Consider the following 23,279-nt stretch of genomic DNA (forward strand, 5'->3'; position numbering starts at 1 on the left):
ATTAACCACTTCTTACGTTTTTTTTTTAAAGAACCATTTCTTACTTGAAAGCTTGTTAATACAAGGTTTTGTTTCAAAAAAGAAAATTATAAATAACTTTTAACTAGCAAAAAGAATTTGATATTGATGTGATTAAATTATTTTTGTTTTACTTGTTTTTCATTTGATTTAAATGTGCCCAAATGCTTTTAATTGAGGTTGTCCTAAATAATTAGTGAAATTGATCTGACGTGGAATTGGTGCCACTCTCCTCCAGGTGTTAAGTTTTGATTCTACCGCCCACCTTCCGATCAGTCGAGTGACTCCCCCAACTCTCTCTCCTCTCCGCCATTAACAAGGTTCTCTCTCTCTCTCTCTCTCTCTCTCTCTCTCTCTCGATTGATTCCGTCTCTTACTTCTTCAATTCCTGTTTTTTATACTGTATATATTTGTAAAGAAGTGATCAATTAAAACTAGTTAAAATCAAATTTAATAATATTACACCACTGAATGATTTTTTGATTGGACAATTTTCTCAGAAAGTCTGTGTTTGTATTACAAATTTCTATTTTGTAGATCATACCCTTCAAAAGTTTAAAATCATTGTTAAGATTAACATAACAAATACAAGAATCTTGATATTCTAGATCCGATAGATGTATAGTCACAACTTAACATTTCTATGAATTGAATTTGAAATTAATTTAGAAGTTTTGAGATTAGTAATGAGGATAGGAAAAACTCTTTAGGGATGCACAATCTTTGGAGTCAACACTTCTGATCGAAAGTGTGACCGGTTTCTGACACATGTGATTATGTCATTTGCTCAAATTATTATTGGTGTCTATGTGTCGGTGTTTGATTATGTCATTTGCTCAAATTATTATTGGTGTCTATGTGTCGGTGTTTGGTGTCCGTGCTTCATAGTTGACTAGTATTATTTTTGTTGTTGGCAAGGTCTTTGCTATCATATAGTGATGCCGGAAACTCACAATTGGGGGGAGATTATTGGAGTTCAAGTGTGAGTGGGTTAGTCTGACATTGACTATGAATGATTTGAATGGAGGATATATATAAGAGAGGGGGCCCATATTCTCAATGCCTTAATACTTTGAGTGGAGATCATGTGGTGTCCCAATCATGTTGGCCCTGATCGTTAGCTTGTTGATGCTCCCGACGCTTCTCGGGGCCTGTCAAACACGATGTGTGTTTTAACTTGGTGCTTATTTATGAATGGAGATTGGAGAGGAATGTCATAAATTTCATAGATAATTCTTTGATGTTAGCTTAACTCTTAAGATAAATTAATCTTCTTAGCCACCTTATGGTATTCAGATAATGGTTTTACCAAAGTGGGTTCCTGTTTGGACATTTGTAGGAAGACTGGTATAATTTTCTTTTTTAATTAGCTTGCTGGGGTTATTTTAGGCTTGCTTGCTTTTGTTCTCTTTCAAGTAGATGTCTTATCCTTGGTTCTCGTATGGCTCTGTTTGGCAAGGCAAAACTGCTAGCTTATAGCGGATAAACTTACAGAATCAAATATTCAATATAGAGGTTTTGGTAATCATCTTTTTCCCACTAGTTTATAGTGTGTTTCACTAGCTTAAAGCGTTTTCCAGACGCAACTTGAAGTGTGTCTGAGTTTATATCATAGTGAATTATTGTTTGTCTCACTTTTACATTTATCAGCTAGTTCAACCGCCAATTTTATCAAACACTTCAAATTCAATTCACTAGCTTATCCGCTATAACTTCATATGCTATGCTATCTATGTGTTCCTCTCTTGTCTTCAATGAATAAAGTTCTACAAAATTTACTAGTTTAGTCGCTGTTCTTTTTGTTTATAGGAAATACTTTGTTTGTGCAGGTTCTCTAAGTCAACTTTCAGTTTTTGATTATTGAGGATGGTGCTGGTCTTGGCCCTAGGGGATATGCACATACCCCATAGGGCGCCTGATATTCCTGCGAAGTTCAAATCCATGCTTGTCCCTGGCAAGATCCAGCACATCATTTGTACTGGAAACTTGTGTATTAAAGTATGTCCATCTTATTCGATATAACTATTACTGATTCAGTTTAACAGTTGCATAATCAGTTGCATCTACTTTATACTTTTCTAATTCAATATTTGCAATGGTCTGAATATTTTACCTCTTGGGGTTGACCATATGAATCAAAGGACATCTTAATGCTTATCATGGAATCATAACTAAATTGTGTTTTTTGTGTGTTAAATGCATATTTTTCTCATAAGATCTTGTAGTTGTAGAATTCGAGTTCATTAGGAAACATTAACTCATTACAATGTATGTGTACTAGATCATTTAGCTGTAGGACACCTCAAATTTTGTGTTGTCACATTTTGTATGTTTTCTGTATCGTTGTCCAAGCTTCTTAGTTAGGTGGAAAACTGGTGACTATTAAACAACTGATAAAATTGGGTAATCCTGGGTACTCTTATGGAAAGTTTATAACAGCTCCTGTGGCCGGTGGTGAAGCCATTTTGGAGCTTGACAGGCTTCCCCTTGGTTTTCTAACATGCCGTGCCCACTAGTTCGAAAGGGCGTGTTGAACTTTTGATAATTGACTCCTTTACCTTCTTTTCTTGTTAATTTTTTCATACAATATTATGATTTTCTAACCATATTTTATGCATATAAAACTGGTTGACCACCTCCCTTGAGATCAGTGATACTATGCTATTGATGACAAGAAAGTAGTTGAATAATGATTGCAGGTTATTTTACTATCCTGCCTACGTAGCATGGCTACTACTACTGCTGTAGGATTGTAGCAAAACTTTAGTCCATGCATTATTTACTCCCTTTGTATTACACCTATTATCTTTCTGCATCTATCAACAATAGTACAGTACGTTTGTTATGGTTTTATTTTTAATATTTATATGATATTTATTTCTATTTCCATTGTCTAATACGATGATTTGAAAGTCGAACATTTTTAGGATTGAACTTCTAAGATAAGTTTTATGGCATTTAAATTCAGGAAGTCCATGACTACCTAAAGACTCTTTGTCCTGACCTGCATATAACTCGTGGTGAGTATGATGAAGATTCAAGATATCCAGAGACCAAGACACTAACCATTGGCCAATTTAAGTTGGGACTGTGCCATGGTCATCAGGTGTGATTTTATTTTGACTTTGATATTTTTTCCCTATTTTGATTTTAGCGATTACTCTTTCTGCTCCTTTTTAATTGTGGCATTTGCAGAAATTTTTGTTCCTATTTATTTGTTGTTATCAAAGTTTAATGCAACATTAGTTATTGTTTGTCAATATTACCTTCAGTTCATTATTGCAGAGAGAAAAGTAAATGAAATGAGATGATAAATGATTGAAAGTATTATACAAAAAGATAAAAATAAAAATAAAATAAAATAAAAGATTGAAAGCAACAAAATTTATTGGTTGTCTTGGTATAAAAACCCTAAAGCAACAACTAAAATGGAACGGAGGGAGTACCAGTTTAGGATTTCCTCTGCACTTTCAACTAGGGGTTTCATGATCTAGGTCTATGTTTTTAGGCAACTTTAGCATTTCCTCTCCATAGATTGCCTTGATACATCATCAATCCGAGATGAATAATTATGCCATTATGTTACTTTTGATTGCACTTGTATAGGTTTGATTATATTCTCTTTTCCATCTTCCTTAATGATGTTTTGGTATTCATATGATTATGAACCAAAAAACTGTGTTTTGACTTCTGATATGCATTGCTATACAATGGTTGTGAAGGTTATTCCATGGGGAGACCTGGACTCGCTGGCGATGCTACAGAGACAGCTTGATGTAGATATCCTTGTCACAGGTCACACCCATCAGTTTACTGCTTACAAACATGAGGGTGGTGTGGTTATAAATCCAGGTTCTGCATCTGGTGCCTACAGCAGCATGACCTATGACGTGAACCCAAGTTTTGTGCTCATGGACATCGATGCTCTGCGTGTCGTGGTCTATGTATATGAACTTATTGATGGAGAGGTTAAGGTTGACAAGATTGATTTTAAGAAAACATCGACAAGCGTCCCTGCTCTTTGAACATTTGGGTCTTAGTTTCTTTTTATCTTTCCTTTTCTATTTGGTTGTTCAGTGTTTTTTTTCTCTCTCCTTCAAAGTTCATATGGATGTTATTGTTTGAAGTTTGAAACACATCTATTTGGCAATATCTTAGGATTTGAAAATTTGTGATCTGTGAGGAACTTATGTGACTGATTAGCAATGGTTCTGTGTACCCCTTTTACCAGTGATTGGTCTAGAGATCTTATGCTACAAAATGTTTGTTAAGTAGAAGAGACAGGTGGGGTTTAGCATGGGAAAGGCTATTTTTTCCCACCATGGGAAAGTTGTTTTTGAACCATTTGATTTAAGAACATTGATCTTATGATAGTCTCTTCACACTTGATTTTTTTCTCCCACAACATCACAAACTAAACCGCACTTTTACTTTTGTACATCTTTTTTTCCAATACATAAAGAAACATAGCATAACAAAACCCAGGGAAGAAGCTTTTTGATCCGAAGTAAACTCTTCAACTATAGTTTCAAGGAAAGCTTCAGATGCGAAACCCATATGAGAAGCTTTTTGATTTTGGTTAAAGATTGCTATAGCATCAACCGAAACGTATCAGATCTGCCATGTATTTCGTCTGGAAAACCACAACCACAAACAAATGTTCATATCTGAAAAATTCCTCTTGAAAAAGATATGAATGCCATTTTTTTCCAGAATTATTTTAGTTCAATTTGCACAACTTACTTTCAATCTTTAATTTCTGTCCATAGTTTCTAATTGTGTAAATCATAAAATGGAATTTAATTCTAAACCCACAACCAAAAAATATAAAGTAGAAGAGATGGAAGAATTATTTTGTTTTCAACTAACAAACGTAGAAAAATATGAAGAAGAATGCACAGAGGAGAGAGAAGAGTGATAGTGGGTGGAAGAGACATGTGAGAGAGAGAAGGGTTGGGGAAGAAAAAAATCAAGTGTGAAGAGACTATCATAAGATCAATGTTCCTCTTAAATCAAATGGTTCAAAAACAACTTTTCCATGGTGAGAAAAAATAGCATTTCCCATACTAAATTCCACCGAAGAGACAACATGTAACATGATAATTTCTATTTCATAAACAGATAATTATTAGAAACATCCACAATCTACACCTTGTTAAATGTTAGCATTAGTTTACAATAACGTAGTTGCATGTATGTTACTAGTAGGACTTGTTGACACAATTTATACAGTAATTTGTTTTTCGTTATTATCATAAGATGGTATTTATAGTTTGTTTAGATTGGCGTCTCATTTACCCAAAATCACGATTGAAATCACGGCAACGCAGAAGCTGTGTATAGTAGCTTCTAGTTTTTAGCGGTGAGAGTGCAATGGAAGGCAGTATATTGAAACACCGGCTTAGTTGGTGTAAATTACAAATTTGACATTTAGTGTTATTAATATCACAAATTGTTAGATAAATGTAAAGATAGTTGTATGTAGTTATCATTTACGTTCTTATATCTCCAAAATCAAATGGAAAGATAGTTGTCCGTATTTATCATGATAATATATTGATTTTCAAAAAGGACGACTATGAAATTTTGTTTGGTTTTGATTTTTATATATTGTTTTTTTTAATATTTTTTTAAATATTATTAGTAGATTAAAAAAAAATCAAAATTAAAAGTATTTCAAAGACTTATTAATTTTGCATCCAAAAAACAAATTTTTTTTGTTATATCCATCTATCCGTGGAAGTAAAAATTAGTTACAATTTTGTTTGTAGAGAAAAAATTGGCTACACCTTTTTGTTTTTATTTAAAAAACAAATAATGTTTTAAAGTATTTCAAAGACTTATTAATTTTGAATCCTAAAAAACAATATTGCATGGATTTTTTTTATATATCAGGTGGATATTTCCATAGTATTTGTTTTAAAGTCATTTTTTTAAAAACAAATAAATTGATTTTATAGTTATCTGTGAAAATTTGTTAGACTTGTGATGACCATTATCCATAATTATTTATAACAAATTAATTAATTTCATAGTTATTTGTGGAAATTTGTTACAGTTGTGGTGACCAATATTCATAATTAATTTAAAAAAAACAATTAAATTAAATTTTGCAAAATGACCATTATGCACATAAAATTAAGGAGATCATGAGTTTTAAAGAAGACAATTATGAACTTTTGTTGTACTTCAACTATTGATCCGTGGATGTGCAAATTAGTTACAATTTTGTTTGTAGAGAAAAAAATGGCTACACCTTTTTGTTTTTAATTAAAAAACAAATAATGTTTTAAAGTATTCCAAAGATTTATTAATTTTAAATCTAAAAAACAATATTGCGTGGAAATTTGTTATATCCGTGGATAATTCCATAGTATTTGTTTTAATGTCATTTTTTAAAAAACAAATAAATTGATTTTATAGTTTTCCGTGAAAATTTTTTAGACTTGTGATGACCGTTACCCGTAATTTTTTTAATAAATTAATTAATATCATAGTTATTTGTTACAGTTGTGATGACCATTATCCATAATTAATTTTAAAAAAATTAAAAGCAATTAAATTAAATTTTTCAAAATGACCTATGCCATGTAAAATTAAGAAGATTTTTAAAGATGACAATTATGAAATTTTGTTGTACTTCAACTTTTGTATATTGTTTGTAGAAGATAATTGTTTTTGAATATTTTTTTTTTTAAGGATGTAGTATTAAAAAAAGAATTAGTTATAGTATAAAGTATAAATAATTACTTTTATGTTTATCTGTTGAGAATCGAGATATTTATCGGCTAGTTGAGTGAATGTAGACGTTTAGTTTTTTTTTTTCTTTTCTAAAAATAAAAAAGTTCGTAAAAAACAAAATTTTAAAAAAAATTGCGTGTCATTTTTATCGATTTGAAAAGCTGTCTTCCCCCTCATTCCTAATTTATAGACCTAATTTATTTGTTCTCAACCCTATAAGAAACCCCACTTTTCCCCCTTTTTGTTTGTTTTGAAAACCTATTCACTCCTACCAATGAATATCATCAAACCAAACAAGGCTTGTGCAGCATGCAAGTATCAAAGAAGAAAGTGTTCAAGTGAGTGTCCTTTAGCTCCTTATTTCCCGGCCGATAAACCAAAAATGTTCAGCAACGCTCATCGTTTGTTTGGTGTTTCCAACATACAAAGGATACTAAAAGATATCAAGGATGATGATCAAAAAGATGTTGCGATGAGATCCATAATTATTGAGTCGGATATTCGTGCAAAATTTCCCGTTCATGGATGTCTTGGTGTTATTATGGATTATGGAGGTATGTTAAAGCAGTCTATGGAAGAGTTAGATCATGTAAAAACGTTACTAGCTTATTGTAACGATTTACAACAAAAACAACATATTCATTCTTCCTTACCTTATACTAGTTCTCAAATTCCAAATATCCCAATATATAACAATGTTGGTGATGTTCCTAATTATTATTATCATCCCAATAGTGAAAATAATAATATGATGAGAGCATCTTCTTCTTCTTATATTAGTGACATCATCCCTCATGATGTTAACTATAGTGGTGGCGACTATGTCATGGATGACAATTCTAATTTGATGGTACCAAAAGGATTATCAAGCAACGAAGAATCAGATCTCGATCTTGACGACATTGATGGTGGTGTTGATGAACAAGCTAGAACAACATTTGATTTGGGGAAGAAAGGAAGATTTTCAGATAGTGATTAATTAGGTAGTTGGGATTTTGAAGTTTTTTTTTTTTTTTTTTCTGTTTACTTATTTTTATTTTTTTCATGTAGTTTGTACATTGTAGGTTTATATTAGTTGCTGGTATTATGATTATTGGGCTTGTTGATGTGGCCATGCGTCTATGATTTCTAGGGCATATATATTAATTTCTCTGTTTATTTTTTTGGAATATGCGTTTTCATTCTTGAACTAAAAAGCTAGTGTTTTCTTAACTGAGGTGGATGGAGTATAACAGAAAGGGGAGTTATTGTAGTTTGATAAAACAGAGGGGAGGTGAGATATATTTACATAAACCTAGGAGAAGTTATAGCATCTTGAATGACCCTCTTGATAAGAAATAACTTAAGTGAATGTTTGATATTACCGAAGGTATGTTATAATCATGTAGGTATGTTATAATCACGTTGACTCGCTCGTGATTTTACAAAAGTTACAAAATGTAGTTTTAAAAAATCACGGTAGACCGTCGTGATTTTTATGCACCTACTATGATGTCAAACATTATGTATTCATTTCATTTGTATTGTTCATGTGTGATTAACACAAATTCAATACAACCCATTTTTAAATAATTACAAAATGGATTACACGAATAACAGTAGGGGGAGTCATTGTTCTTTCTTTGATGAAATAGAGGGGAGGTGGTATATATTTAAATAAACCAAGGAGAGGTTAGAGCAACTTCAATGATGCTTTTAATAAAGAAACAACGTAAGTGTATTTTGATATTAGATGGTGAGTATGTTAGAATTACGATGATCCGCTATAATTTTATAGAAATTACAAAGTGTAGTTAAAAAAAAAACTACGGTCGTGATTATGATATATCCACTGTAATATTAAATATAGACTAAATTATCTTCATACGTCACATGACATCTTTATTTCATTTTCATTGTAAGTGTCTAATAAACACGAATTCATTGCAACCAAACAACAATGCTTCTTAAAAAAACATTTCAACAATGATTAATATTTTTTAAAAATATGATGAAAGAAGTTGAATAAAGTATGCGATAGACCCACATTTATGCAAGAGAAAGAGTAATAATAGCTAATGCTTGTAGAAACCTTGTCCTTCAATAACAATATCTCTTGTTTTTTTGGACAAACCACCATCTAGTCATCCAAAGTGTATGGTGTTGTCATTTTGGTCTCTGACTTAAGTGAAAACTCAAATTAATCATTGAGTCATCAAATCGTAAGTCAATCACTTTGGTACTTACAGATTAAAGATTATTTTAACAAATTATTTCTTTCAAAGACTTTTCCGATAGTAAGTCGCATTTTGAGCAAGTAATCCATTTTGAGCAAGTAATTTTCACAAACATAAAAACACCTCATATTCAAAACACATCACATAGAAAGATAAATGGAATTAAAATATAATAATGAAAACCACCATTTTTAACCGTTGGATTGCTCACATCCATACAATGATACCATGTATCTAAGAGCTACTCCCTCCGTTTTAAAGTATAAGCAAAATTCACTTTTTAGGTTCATTCATTTAATTGAATCTAAAAAGTGAATTTTGCTTGTATTTTGAAACGGAGGGAGTACCACACATCATCATTTTCCAAATTCCCTCCACAGCCCAGACCAAACTAATCACTCAAACTGCTTAGTCCTTCACTGTGGTATTTTCTCGAACACCTTGTGTGCAATAGAGATTAAACTAGATAGCATATGCACAGCTACAGTCCACATAAGCCATAACATGATCTTAAGAATTAGAATGATTGAATGGTTGAAAAAATTGATTAATCGTGGACCACGTAAAACATTTAGTGTATGTTTGGTATCACAAGGTTTCATTGAAATCACATCGACTTATTGAGTTGCTGGAATTTTCACTTTTTAAGAAGTCAAAATTGTCAAGACTTGAATTTGGATTTTAACTCCTAGACTCTTTTAATCCTTTATTTCAAACCGGTTGAACTATCAAACCTCCATTTTGATTATAAAATTGATTTTTAATCTGAAGCTATAAATTGGAGATTTTAATTATAAAACTGAATTTTACACTCAAATCTCTTGTTGAACACAATTTTCAGTGAATGTATTCAAACGTAAATCAATTTTTAACACATTATTAGTTGAAGTCGATTTTATATAATCAATTCATTCAAATTTAAATTTTATTAACGTAAACATGTAATTTTTATGAAAGTATTTGTGAATTCACCGTGATACTAACCATGCACTTCCTCACTCTAGAAAGACTTTTGAATGAAGGGTCAACGTTCACAGGTCAACTTGTTAGCATGTGGGATACTTCATACTTTTCTAAGTCTTTGTTGCTTCTTAGTTGTAGTAATAGAAATTCAGGTTGGAAATTGGAACACCCTTCAAATTAGTACCAAGCTTGTGCTGAAAGTCTACAAAACAAGGTAATTGTAACACCTTTTTTTCTTTTCATCATGATGTTTCTTAGTAACCAATGTTCTGAGTTGCAAATTAGTTTCTTGTCTGGTTTGTTTTTGGAAATTTTTCTATTTTGTATGCAATTAAAGTAGAAATAATGTAATATACTTCTAACTCAGTTAAAATTTTTTGATTCATATATCAGATTACTAGTTAAACCTCAGATTTTTATTTTCTAATTCTTTAAAAATCGGCTCTGTTTACTTCTTATGTTTCTTGTTTATATTTTTACTTGGAATAATAAACAAATTAGAATATAGTTCTAACATCATTCTCTTTTACAATTTTTTAAAATAGATCATGCATTTTTAGAAATTTTGAAAATGACAAAACATTGTTTTTCATTGTTACTAAAAGAGGAAATGAAAAAGTTAATTTGTTTCACAGTTTGAGCTATTCAATAGGTTTAAGAAGTGAAAAAGCTAATCTGACACAGTTTTTAACAATTGTTTCCTTAACTTTATTGAGATGTAAGTGGGTCCCTTAACTTCAAAAGAAGAAAAAGAGAATTAATCCATACCTTGATTATTTGTTATCATATCTTTAAATATAATACGGACCATATGGAGCAGTAGCATTTCTAATCCATAATTATAACATGCTTGTCGCTCTTTTCATTAGGCCAAGTAAGAAGTCGCATTAAACTAATGGAATACCTTTATGGATTTGCATCTGCTATTTCGAGAGATTTGGTGTGCGGTGTGATAGGTCAATTAAGTTATCCGTGCTGCTTCAACAATTTTGTTCAAGACCTTGCAAAAGAAGAAAGTAATTTGGCTGCAATAAGAGATAGTGTCCAAGACCGCGTCACACGAGCCAAGAAGCAAACTAGAAAGACTGCTGAGGTTGTTGAGAAGTGGTTAAAGGATGCTAACATTGCCATGGACAATGTTGATCAGTTACTACAAATGGCAAAATCAGAGAAGAACTCATGTTTCGGGCACTGTCCAAATTGGATTTGGCGATACAGCGTAGGCAGGAAGTTATCAAAGAAAAAAAGGAACCTTAAATTGTACATTGAAGAAGGTAGACAGTATATAGAGATCGAACGCCCTGCTTCACTTTCAGCAGGCTATTTTTCTGCTGAAAGATGTTGGGAGTTTGATAGTAGAAAACCTGCTTATGAAGAACTTATGTGTGCTTTGAAAGATGACGATGTTACTATGATTGGATTGTATGGGATGGGGGGTTGTGGTAAAACAATGCTTGCAATGGAAGTAGGCAAGAGGTGTGGTAATCTTTTTGATCAAGTGCTTTTTGTGCCTATATCTAGTACTGTAGAAGTGGAAAGGATCCAAGAAAAAATTGCAGGCTCTCTCGAATTTGAATTCCAAGAAAAAGACGAAATGGACAGATCAAAACGCTTATGCATGAGGTTAACACAAGAAGATAGGGTTCTTGTGATTCTGGACGACGTGTGGCAAATGCTAGATTTTGATGCCATAGGGATTCCTTCTATTGAACATCATAAAGGTTGCAAGATTCTCATTACCAGTAGATCTGAAGCAGTTTGTACTTTGATGGATTGCCAGAAAAAAATTCAGTTATCAACACTAACCAACGATGAAACGTGGGATCTTTTCCAAAAGCAAGCACTGATATCTGAAGGAACTTGGATTTCTATAAAGAATATGGCTAGAGAAATTTCAAATGAATGTAAAGGCTTGCCTGTCGCCACTGTAGCAGTGGCTAGCAGCTTGAAAGGCAAGGCTGAGGTGGAATGGAAGGTGGCATTGGATAGATTGAGAAGTTCAAAACCTGTTAATATTGAAAAAGGTTTGCAAAACCCGTACAAGTGCTTGCAACTAAGCTATGATAATTTGGACACTGAAGAGGCCAAGTCACTTTTCTTGTTGTGTTCTGTATTTCCTGAAGATTGTGAAATTCCTGTGGAGTTTTTAACTAGGTCTGCAATCGGGCTTGGCATAGTTGGAGAAGTTCACTCATATGAAGGGGCAAGGAACGAAGTAACTGTGGCTAAAAATAAGCTCATAAGTTCTTGTTTGTTGCTAGATGTTAATGAAGGAAAATGTGTCAAAATGCATGACTTAGTTCGCAATGTAGCCCATTGGATTGCGGAGAATGAGATCAAGTGTGCCTCAGAAAAGGATATTATGACTTTGGAACATACTTCATTAAGATATCTATGGTGTGAGAAATTTCCAAATAGTTTGGATTGTTCCAATCTTGACTTTTTACAGATTCACACATATACACAGGTATCAGATGAAATTTTCAAGGGAATGAGAATGCTTAGAGTTTTGTTTCTTTACAACAAGGGTCGGGAGAGAAGGCCATTGTTGACTACATCATTAAAATCATTGACGAATCTTCGTTGCATACTCTTCAGTAAGTGGGATTTAGTTGATATCTCATTTGTGGGAGATATGAAGAAACTTGAAAGTATTACATTGTGTGATTGTTCCTTCGTTGAATTACCTGATGTGGTTACACAATTGACAAACTTAAGATTGTTGGATTTGTCAGAATGTGGCATGGAAAGGAATCCGTTTGAAGTGATTGCGAGACACACAGAGCTGGAAGAACTGTTCTTTGCTGACTGTAGATCGAAATGGGAAGTTGAATTCTTAAAAGAGTTTAGTGTCCCCCAAGTGTTACAGAGGTATCAAATACAATTAGGAAGCATGTTTTCCGGTTTCCAGGACGAGTTTCTCAATCATCACAGAACTTTGTTTCTGAGTTATTTGGATACATCTAATGCCGCGATCAAGGATTTGGCCGAAAAGGCAGAGGTCTTGTGTATAGCAGGTATTGAGGGAGGTGCTAAAAATATTATCCCTGACGTATTTCAAAGTATGAATCATTTAAAAGAGCTTCTGATACGTGATTCTAAGGGGATAGAATGTTTGGTTGACACTTGTCTGATCGAGGTAGGAACTCTTTTCTTCTGCAAGTTGCATTGGCTAAGGATTGAGCACATGAAGCATTTGGGAGCTTTATACAATGGTCAAATGCCTCTTAGTGGTCATTTTGAGAATCTAGAAGACCTATATATAAGTCATTGTCCAAAGCTAACACGTCTCTTCACACTTGCAGTTGCTCAAAATCTGGCGCAACTGGAAAAATTACAAGTATTATCTTGTCCTGAACTTCAGCATATACTAATCGATGATGATAGAGATGAGATAAGTGCATATGATTACAGACTACTGTTGTTTCCAAAATTAAAAAAGTTCCATGTTAGAGAGTGTGGTGTGCTGGAATACATAATCCCAATCACTTTGGCTCAAGGCCTTGTACAATTGGAGTGTTTGGAAATTGTATGTAATGAGAATTTGAAATACGTATTTGGTCAAAGCACACACAATGATGGTCAGAATCAAAATGAACTCAAGATCATCGAGCTTTCAGCCCTGGAAGAGCTTACTCTTGTTAACTTGCCAAATATCAATAGCATTTGTCCAGAAGATTGTTATCTAATGTGGCCATCCCTGCTTCAATTCAATTTGCAAAATTGTGGAGAGTTTTTCATGGTGTCTATCAATACTTGCATGGCTTTACACAACAATCCGAGAATCAATGAAGCTTCACACCAAACTTTGCAAAATATAACAGAAGTTCGAGTCAATAACTGTGAGTTAGAAGGTATCTTTCAGCTAGTAGGACTAACCAATGATGGAGAAAAAGATCCACTGACATCGTGTTTGGAAATGTTGTATTTGGAGAATCTACCTCAGCTCAGGTATTTATGCAAGAGTAGCGTAGAATCAACAAACCTCCTATTCCAAAATCTTCAACAAATGGAGATAAGTGGATGTAGAAGATTAAAATGTATCTTCTCATCCTGTATGGCAGGAGGGCTACCTCAATTGAAAGCGCTAAAGATAGAAAAGTGCAATCAGCTCGATCAAATCGTTGAGGATATTGGCACTGCATTTCCCTCAGGTACACAAACATCCACTTACTCTTGATGTAACTCTTATGTTAAATTGGTGCTATTCAATGAAGTATTAGTAGTTTCTAAAAGTTATCAAAAACAGCTCAAGAATTGATATGTATTTTCCACTCCAAAGTGTGTATTCTGTCTATATAAAATTCATGGTGATTTTCCCGTTTTTATGAAATTGGTAAGAAAAACAAAGTCATTGATTTGAAATTTGCTTGATGACCATAAATTGTAGATGCAACAATAATTATAGATCATTTCTAATATACAAGGTCATGATGTTGCTACTGTGTTACTACTTTTCAGGATCATTTGGTCTTCCCAGCCTTATAAGGTTAACACTAATATCATGTCCGATGCTGGGTTCATTGTTCATAGCGTCCACTGCTAAAACCTTGACTTCATTGGAAGAATTGACAATACAAGATTGCCATGGTTTAAAGCAATTAGTAACTTATGGAAGAGATCAGAAAAATAGACGGGGAGAAATAGTTCAGGATGATCATGACTTTCAGAGTTTTACATCAATGTTCCAAAGTTTGAAAAAGATTAGTGTTATGAGATGTCATCTGCTCAAGTGTATATTACCCATTTCATTTGCAAGAGGACTGGTAAAATTGGAAGCTATAGAAATCACAGACACTCCTGAGTTGAAATATATATTTGGCCATTGTTCCCATCAATATCCAAACAAGTACCAAATTGAGCTTCCGGTTTTGGGAAAAGTTGCACTCTACGATATACCAAATATGATTGCCATTTGTCCAGAAAACTACCATGCAACATGCTCGTCTTTGCAACTTCTTGTCATGAACGATGTTAGTCTATCAATGAATAATTTGATGGTTGATTCTGTAGCCACACACTCCGATCTTAGTTCTGATAAAACAGTAAAACTCCTTTTCTCCCTCTCATTGTCTTTCTTATAACATGCATTTGTGTCTATTATATTCTGTTTTATACTGTTCCCACATGTCTATCAGAAATTGTTAACATTCCTATCAGACTTAATGTTAAGTATGCTATTACAGGACGAAGGAGAAACAAGTATGAGTATTGAGAAGAAGTTAATGTCTTTTATTATTGAGAACGGATCAGAAATTGAAGGCATATTTCAAATGAAGGGATTCCCAAGTGAGAATGGACAACAAGTGATATCTTGGTTAGAAGACCTTAAGTGTGTCAATTTGCCAAAGCTAATGTATATATGGATGGGTGCCAAACATAGTTTGAGCCTTCAACATCTTCACAAAATAAACATTTGCAATTGTCCAAAACTAAAGTCTATCTTCTCCATTTCTGTCTTGAGAGTCCTGCCTCTGTTGAAGATCCTAGTGGTAGAACAGTGTGATGAATTGGATCAAATCATTGAAGATGACGCTGAAGAAAATGAAAATGTCCAGAGTCCTCAAGTTTGCTTCTCACAGCTAAAGTTTCTTCTTGTCACACACTGTAACAAATTGAAGCATTTGTTTTATATCCGCACATCCCATGTGTTTCCAGAACTGGAATATCTGACCCTCAATCAAGACTCTAGTCTAGTTCATTTGTTTAAAGTTGGTCTTGGTGCGAGAGATGGGAGAGTGGAAGTTTCGCTTCCGAAACTGAAACATGTAATGCTAATGCAACTGCCAAACTTTAATAATATATGTCAAGGGATTGTTGAGTTTCAGACTCTGACCAATCTTTTGGTGCACAATTGTCCAAAATTCTCAATAACTTCAACAACTACTGTTGAGGACATGCTACAAAGCTTTGATCGGGGTATGCTCTATAATACTCCCTTTGTTTCATTATGTGCTTTTGTTTTCTCAAAGATTATAACTTAGTACACTATGTTATTTTAGACAAGGAATTTGATTTCTATCTCCGTCCCCACTTACACGACATAAGTTGTACAACAAACGGACACGTGTTTCTTACATCGAAGAACAAAAACAAAGAGATACAAGATTTAGAATCACAGGAGCAGAAACTGTCCCCTATTCCTTTACCAAACTTGACAGAGGTACGATATTACTTTTTCCTCTTTTAAGAAACCAGATATATTAGATGGAGAAGAGTTGATTCAAGCAACTGCACATGATCAAATTTGTTTGTTATTGAAGTTAAATTAACAAATTCAGAACCGGTTGAAAGGCCATTTCCTAGTAATTTTTATATTTACTATGATATTTTCACACCATACACCTGCAACTTTTTCTTTTCCCTATTTACCACACAATGAAGTTGTGGAGGTATAGGAATATAAAGAACTTGTAGATGGAATATTCTTTCTTGAATATTCATCTGCTATAACCCTTTTCTCAGCGTTGGTGGAAACAGATGTCTTAAGGTTATTCTTTATAAATTTGTCCATTGCACTGTGTAGGAGTTGGTTAAGGAACATTCAATGGCTGAACCGTGTTTGAACCAACAAAAGCCACTTGGAGAATCTGTAAGTACTGTTGAAAGTCCTTAAAAAATGTAATACGCTTATTGCTATTTTGAATACGGAAAGTTACTACTACAACGTTACAGTTTACAAATCATTTGTTCTTGTGCAGAGGGTTACTGAAGAGGGAACAGAATCAATGAATGCGGAGACAGTAGCTTCGTCAATTCTTTCTGAATCCGATAGTTCACATTCATGCTCATTAGCTACATCTCAATGTAGACTGCATTCACATGTAAGTTTCCTGTATGCAGATGGCATTTCCGACAAAATAGTGCTGATTTATTATTTGGAAGAAGTAGGATCAAGAAACTGAAGTACTAAATATTGGAACATAAACTATAACTTTCACAAATTTGTTACTATCACAGTGATCATACTCATTTTAACTTACTCTTCATCCAAGAAACTGTTATGGCTAACTGGTAAAGCCTTTTCTGTTTTTATTCTTCCCAGTATGAAATCAGCTTCAGCCAAACTGAGACTTACACAAATAAAGAAAACGAAGTCCACCCTATATATATAGGAGAAGACTTGGGGGCCAATGATCTCAATCCTATGGAAGAGTATGATGAAGGCCAAATAACCACACTTTGTGTTTCTGAAGTGACTGCAGATAACTTAGTTGCAAAGGCCCTTTCTGACCTGGAAGAGTCTTTGAGGATGCCTCTGAAGGACATAGCTAGCTCAGAGGCTAACAGCCTTTGCCTTCTAACGGCGCTTAACTTCTTGTCCCACCTTTCTTTACAAGATGCAGCTCTATCAGATGGACTTCAAGCTATAATAGACACTATGCACACAGAATTCCCAAGCATCCTATGCTCTTTCAAGCATGCCTTTATTACCATAGACAAATTTTCTGTGACCGAAGCTCAACACGATGAGGCAGCCATTACTCTTTCTTCCAAAATTTCCAAAGCAAACAGTTCCTTGGATGATGCTCAACAGAGGGAAGCGGCTTTAAAGGAACAGATCATTCAATTGGAGAAAGAAATAATACATCTTCAAGAGGAGAAGGATAAATGCATTCAAGAAACTATAGGCTACAAAACTGAGCTGGAGAATTTGAGGAAAGACAAAAATCAAATTGTGGAAGATCAAATGAAAGCTCGGCAACAAATATTTGAGGTCGATTATAAATGGTCTGCTCTACGTAGTCAGTTTCAATACAACCACATTATTGCAAGAAATCCTTCTTGAGGATTTTTCGTATTTATTGCATTTTAAATGGCCAAATTTATTAAGTTTTGGAGGCTAAATGAATTCACTAAATAAAGATATTAAATATCCTAAATGTAATAGATACACTTTATAAGATAAGATAGGAATTTATGCTATTGATTGAAACAAAATTAAAATTTAGTAATTCTAAGCTTTCATATTTTATTATGATTTTATAATTTGTTTATATCAATGCATGTAAACAGTTCTGTTGATATGCATTGCCGTTGCAAAAAATCAAGAAGATCAAAACTCTTGTGCATGTACCAATGGTAATCAAGCAGTTTGCATTAGTGAAGAAAATACGGTCAAAACTCAAATGTAACAAATGAAACTCAACTCTATGGCCCAATATTCAGATTCCACATTAATGACACAAATTATTCTATATTCCTACATTATTATTCATCACATTGCATATAACAGCTGGTTCTCTCCACCCTCCTGAGTTCTAACTATTGATGATAATATTTCAAGATCAATGAGGCTTTTTCTTTGAAGGAATGCCACTATTAATATATCAATACCCTTGTATATCAATTGTGGGTTAACAATAAAATCAATATCATTACTATGTGACGAATAGAAGTTCTGATGAAGGGCTGTGAAGAAGTGCAATCTCGTGTAAGAGAGGTTGAAGAAAAGCAACATGAGTGAGTTTCGAGTTAACCATATCAACAACTACTTTGCAGCCCATCTCAAATTCCACACAAGTGAGATTGAGGTATTAAACATCGGCTCAAACAACATTATAGGATCCCACCTTGTTATAGAAACAAACCCTGAAATGAATTTGCCATGTGAATCTCTAACTAGACCACCACATACAAAGCTACCAGAATGACTTATATGGGACTCATCAACACACAATCTAGAGGAGGGGGCTACCTCAATTCTTCTAGACAATTAAAGTTGAGTTTTGTTATACTGATCAATTGATTGTAGATGTTTATCTCTCTCAGAAGGCACTTGGTTGGTTTGTTCTTACACCTTGAGGTACTCAATTTGAGACTTAGGCATACCATGTATCAATGGACCGTAAATTGAGTTGACTAGTGGTTTTGTGCACTATAGAATGGTCAATAACTAAAACTAATGAACCTATCCTCCAAATATCAAGACAATAAACACTAGAAGAAAAAAAGAAAAAAGAAAAACCAATTCTCACAATTATTATTATTATTTTATTATCAAATAAAAAAATTTACTTCGTGATTGGTCCAAAGAGATTATTATTATTATTATTTTCTTTCTATCAAACAACCTAACGATTTAAGGTTTCGCGTAGTTGAATAATTGAAAAATGCAAGTAACCCCTACGTATATTATATGTCCCTAATTATACTCACGGTGTCTAAAAGAAGTTAACGTTTTCAAAATCAACAAAAAAAAAAAAAATATTTTTGTAAAAAACTAAAAAAAAAAATTTGACATAAAATATACATTTTTCAATTGAAAAAAGTTATTACTACTTCCAAGTTCTCAAGAGTCAAGAAGAACCAACAAACAGAGTCTAATATGTTACTGCATTGAGAGAAGAAAGGAAGAAACAGTGAAAATCAAATAGAAGAAAATGAATCCTCTAATTTGGCACAAAGTCGCTGCAATTTCAGGTGTAGCAGCACTTGGATTAGGAACCTATGGCGCACACGCTTTCAAACCCCAAAACCCCACTTACAAAGATGTATCTTCCTTTTACCCCAATTCATTTTCACTTCTATTTCATCATAAAGCTTCAATTTTTATTTAATTAATTTCTAATTTTGAATGTTATTTGTGAATAGGTTTGGCATACAGCTTCTCTCTACCATTTGGTTCACACTGCTGCGTTGGTTTCAGCTCCAATTACAAAAAATCCCAATGTTGTAAGTTCCCATTTCTTAATTACTATTGTGTATGTTTGGTTTTGCATTGAGAAAAATTGATTTTGACTGAATTGATTCTGACTGAATTAGAGATGATGGTAAAGTGATTTATGTTTGGATACATTCCTGTAAAAGTGAGTCAAAAACTCAAAATCGATTTTTGAGATGTTGATATGATTCTAACTTGAAGCTAGAATTTAGAGCTTTTAATTCTAAAATTGATTTTGACATATTTGGTTGCTCTTCGAGTACAATTGATCATAACTTGAAGCTAAAATTTGGAGCTTTTGATTCTAGGAATTGATTTTGACATATTTAGTTTCTCCTTAGTAGAATTGATTATATATTGAAGCTAGAATTTGGAGCTTTTGATTCTTAGATTGATTTTGACATATTTGATTGCTCTGTAATAGAACTGATTCTAACTTAAAGCTTGATTTTGGAGTTTTTGATTCTAAAATTGATTTTGACATATTTGGTTGCTCTGAAGTAGAATTGACTCTAACTTGAAGCTTTTTATTCTAAAATTGATTTTTACTTCAACTCACTTTTACATGTGTATCCAAACAAAAATCACTTCAGTTTTAGCTCACTTTTAGTCTGGATTAATCAATTTTGGTCACAGCATAACCAAACACACACTATGTATATGTTTAATTCTGGAAGTGTGAAATTGATTTTGACATGCTTGAACGTTTTTGTCTAGAATGGACTCTAACTTGAAGCTAGAATTTGGAATTTTTAGCCTACTATTCATTGTTCAACCCTTTTCTACATAAATATATCCAAATGTAAACCATTTTACATTCAACTAATTTTGTTCAGAATCAATTTTACAAAATCAATTTTTAATATTTAATCACCCTAGAATCAAACACAGTCTTCATATATGGTTACTGGGAAATGAAAATCATCATGTTTTTTCACTCCTCATTTTCTTTGTGCAGTTTGGAGGGCTTTTAACAGCTGGAATCTTGGCTTTCTCTGGGACGTAAGTTCTCTTAAAATTTACTTCTAGCTATTTGTGATTCTTATTTGATATCTGATTTCTGAATAATTGTTTGTCAAGTTGCTTTATTTATCTCTATAATATTTGGGGTGAAGGGGTGTGAGAAATCAAAAGTAGGCATAGTGAAAGATGTCACTACCGCTGTGGGATTTGAAAGATGTCACTACTGCTTAGGAATAGGAATTATTTGTGTTGATGATGGAACTAGATATAACTGCTCTTACTGAATTAAGGTTCCAGATCCAAATTATTATTAGAATGAAATCAGTAAATATAGAGTCTCTGCCGGATACTCGCGGCGATGCTCATGTGACATAATGGGTAACAATGATCTGAGAGTGAGATATGTCACAAGATTTTGCGAACGCGAGTACATACTTAAAGACTATGTAGAATCAACACTTTAAATTGAAGGCGTATCTTACACATGTTGGTGTCCGACATTTACATGACACGAACATGTGTGGTTACATTCAATTATTCTATTTTCTCATTATTTTTGAACAAACTATTTTCTCATTATTAACGGTGCCTACATGTTTCGGTGCTTCGTATTAAAGAAATCTACAGTACTCAATGAAGATGAGGTCTCCATATAGGTAGTAGAAGGGTGATGTGAATACGGTTTATAATTGTTCAGTTTTTAATGGGGAAACAACCTAACAACTTGGGATTGACGCCCATTCCCTGGAATTCAGCTGTTTGGTACCATTGTAGGAGATTCTTGATACCCCTTATTTCACTATTTGTGGTCAGAGGGTCCTACCATCTAAGAAAAGCACAGATCAATGTGACAAAGGTGGATTTATGATAAAGTGGAGTTTGGAAAATATTATCAGAGTAGCCTCAAATCTGACATTCAATATCTTCTTGGTAGGTAATCCAATTACCTGTAACATTTTGGAGATCTGCAATGGAATTGCTTCTTCACCTTTATGCTACAAATGAGTGATAAGTTTTAGAATTTACTTCCCATGGTTTTATTTAGTTGATTTTAATGAGTTGTTACCAATAATTGTGTTCTTACTTGATCACTTGATGGTAAACATATTGGATGGATAATGGACTATAACCTTTTGATTAGTTAACCAGAAGATACTTCATGCTTAAATTTTTTGTAGTAAACAAAAGAGATCCTTGATCTGCAACGGAATTGTTTTTCATGTTAAACATTTAGGTTGATTTTCTAGTGTCTTTGTCCGATGATTCAACGATTCACTTAGGTCATAGTCGACCTTAACTTGCTATTGCCGTATACCCTTTATCAAGACTAAGTCTAGAACAAGGATTTGAGCTCTTCTATTGCTATCTGCTTTTTGCCATGAAATATTTGTGAAAAACAGAATTTGATTAAAACTACATTTATCTTTGACGATATTGAAGAAATGTTTGAACTTATAGGTGTTATACTGTTGCATTTCTCGAAGATAGGAAATATTCAACCTTGGCTCCATTTGGCGGTTTTGCATTTATAGCAGCCTGGGGTAGCTTGTTTTTCTGATGACTTCGCCCACCATGCTGCTACAACATCTATCAAGTGTTTGTTAATAAGCAATTGCACTATCATTAATTTAGACAATTGTGTAGCCTGTTACCTCATTTGTAAAAAAGATTAATGCTATTTGTCCCAAGAGATGTGTTCCCGACATTATCACGATGGTGTAAAAGTAACTGCATCACCAAATCACCTTGTATCCTGTCCATCCATTTATTGTATTAATTGCAGAATTAATGGTGAAAATCAATTCGGGACACTATCGGGATAAAATCCTTCGGGATAAATAGCATGGCTCAACTTTAGAATTAAATCATTAACACAAATAGCATAATCCACGGCTGATGATGGGAACGCTAGGCAATAAACAAAATTTATATTATTAGAGCAACTTGACAAACCAATTTTAAAAACAGACATAACATAGAAGATGAAAATAAACTGGTATATGTTACTATTAAATACGAAGATCATAATAATAACAGCAGTTAAAAAATAAAAAACGATCAACATAAGAAAATCAGCCAAAACAGGCAATAGAGCTAAAGAAGATAATTGAAAAATTACATTACTCTGTGTCTTTAAGGGCTAGATCAATGACCCGGCTTTTCCGGCCATTCTTTTCAGTTTCTCTCATATGGAATGAACCTTACATGATCCAATTGAAGTTAGTTTAAATCATTGTTATATAATCAATGAAGCTTGACAGAAAACAATGTTATACCTTTTATAACAAAGAAAAAATTAGAAGAAAGTTATGTAGATGAAATATAATAATTAACTCAGAAAAAACTATGTAAAACCAACCAAATTTTCTACATTTGACACTTTTTTGCACAAAATGGTAAAAAATATTTGGAAAGTGATAGCATGAAAGGCATGAAAATATAATTCATTGACATATTCTTCCAATACTAAAGTGATGAACTGACATGTTTTTCAAATCATTCTCCAACGTTCTAATACTTATCAGTCAGTAAACTAACCTCTCTTTTTCAAATCTTTCTCTGAAATACTCAAGTCTCAATCACTAAATAAAAACCAATTTTTTTCCTATAAACATTATAGCCCACCTAAAAGGAAGGAAAAATTGTACTTAGATACAAAGAGAGTACAAAAGATAAATTAGACAAAGATCCATTAAATTAATGTGATGGATGAT

The 23,279-nt window shown here is 33.2% G+C and overlaps 3 protein-coding genes across 4 annotated transcripts; all 3 read left to right on the forward strand.

The window, feature by feature from the left end:
- Positions 1 to 185: 185 nt before the first annotated feature.
- On the forward strand, positions 186 to 4,402 carry LOC11429823 (vacuolar protein sorting-associated protein 29). Of its 2 annotated transcripts, XM_039834477.1 has the most exons (5): positions 213 to 338; positions 937 to 1,539; positions 1,848 to 2,016; positions 2,987 to 3,124; positions 3,741 to 4,402. In XM_039834477.1, the coding sequence occupies exons 3-5, from the start codon at positions 1,885 to 1,887 to the stop codon at positions 4,041 to 4,043; spliced, it is 573 nt and encodes a 190-aa protein (XP_039690411.1). In that variant the 5' UTR covers positions 213 to 338; positions 937 to 1,539; positions 1,848 to 1,884; the 3' UTR covers positions 4,044 to 4,402. The 2 variants fall into 2 exon arrangements, with proteins under 2 accessions (XP_003616891.1, XP_039690411.1); XM_003616843.4 differs by lacking the exon at positions 937 to 1,539 and having other exon boundaries at positions 186 to 338.
- Positions 4,403 to 9,862: 5,460 nt separating this feature from the next.
- LOC11432275 (uncharacterized) lies at positions 9,863 to 17,893 on the forward strand. The gene is made up of 8 exons (XM_003616845.4): positions 9,863 to 10,152; positions 10,808 to 14,092; positions 14,400 to 14,983; positions 15,125 to 15,857; positions 15,941 to 16,101; positions 16,465 to 16,530; positions 16,640 to 16,762; positions 16,984 to 17,893. Exons 2-8 carry the CDS (start codon positions 10,834 to 10,836, stop codon positions 17,725 to 17,727), a joined length of 5,670 nt encoding a protein of 1,889 aa, XP_003616893.2. The 5' UTR covers positions 9,863 to 10,152; positions 10,808 to 10,833; the 3' UTR covers positions 17,728 to 17,893.
- Positions 17,894 to 19,201: 1,308 nt separating this feature from the next.
- LOC11434222 (transmembrane protein 256 homolog) lies at positions 19,202 to 22,379 on the forward strand. The gene is made up of 4 exons (XM_003616847.4): positions 19,202 to 19,432; positions 19,533 to 19,613; positions 20,561 to 20,604; positions 22,024 to 22,379. The coding sequence occupies exons 1-4, from the start codon at positions 19,322 to 19,324 to the stop codon at positions 22,121 to 22,123; spliced, it is 336 nt and encodes a 111-aa protein (XP_003616895.1). The 5' UTR covers positions 19,202 to 19,321; the 3' UTR covers positions 22,124 to 22,379.
- Positions 22,380 to 23,279: the final 900 nt, after the last annotated feature.

This window comes from Medicago truncatula, chromosome 5 (assembly GCF_003473485.1).
Source record: "Medicago truncatula cultivar Jemalong A17 chromosome 5, MtrunA17r5.0-ANR, whole genome shotgun sequence".
NCBI classification, from domain to species: Eukaryota; Viridiplantae; Streptophyta; class Magnoliopsida; order Fabales; family Fabaceae; genus Medicago; species Medicago truncatula.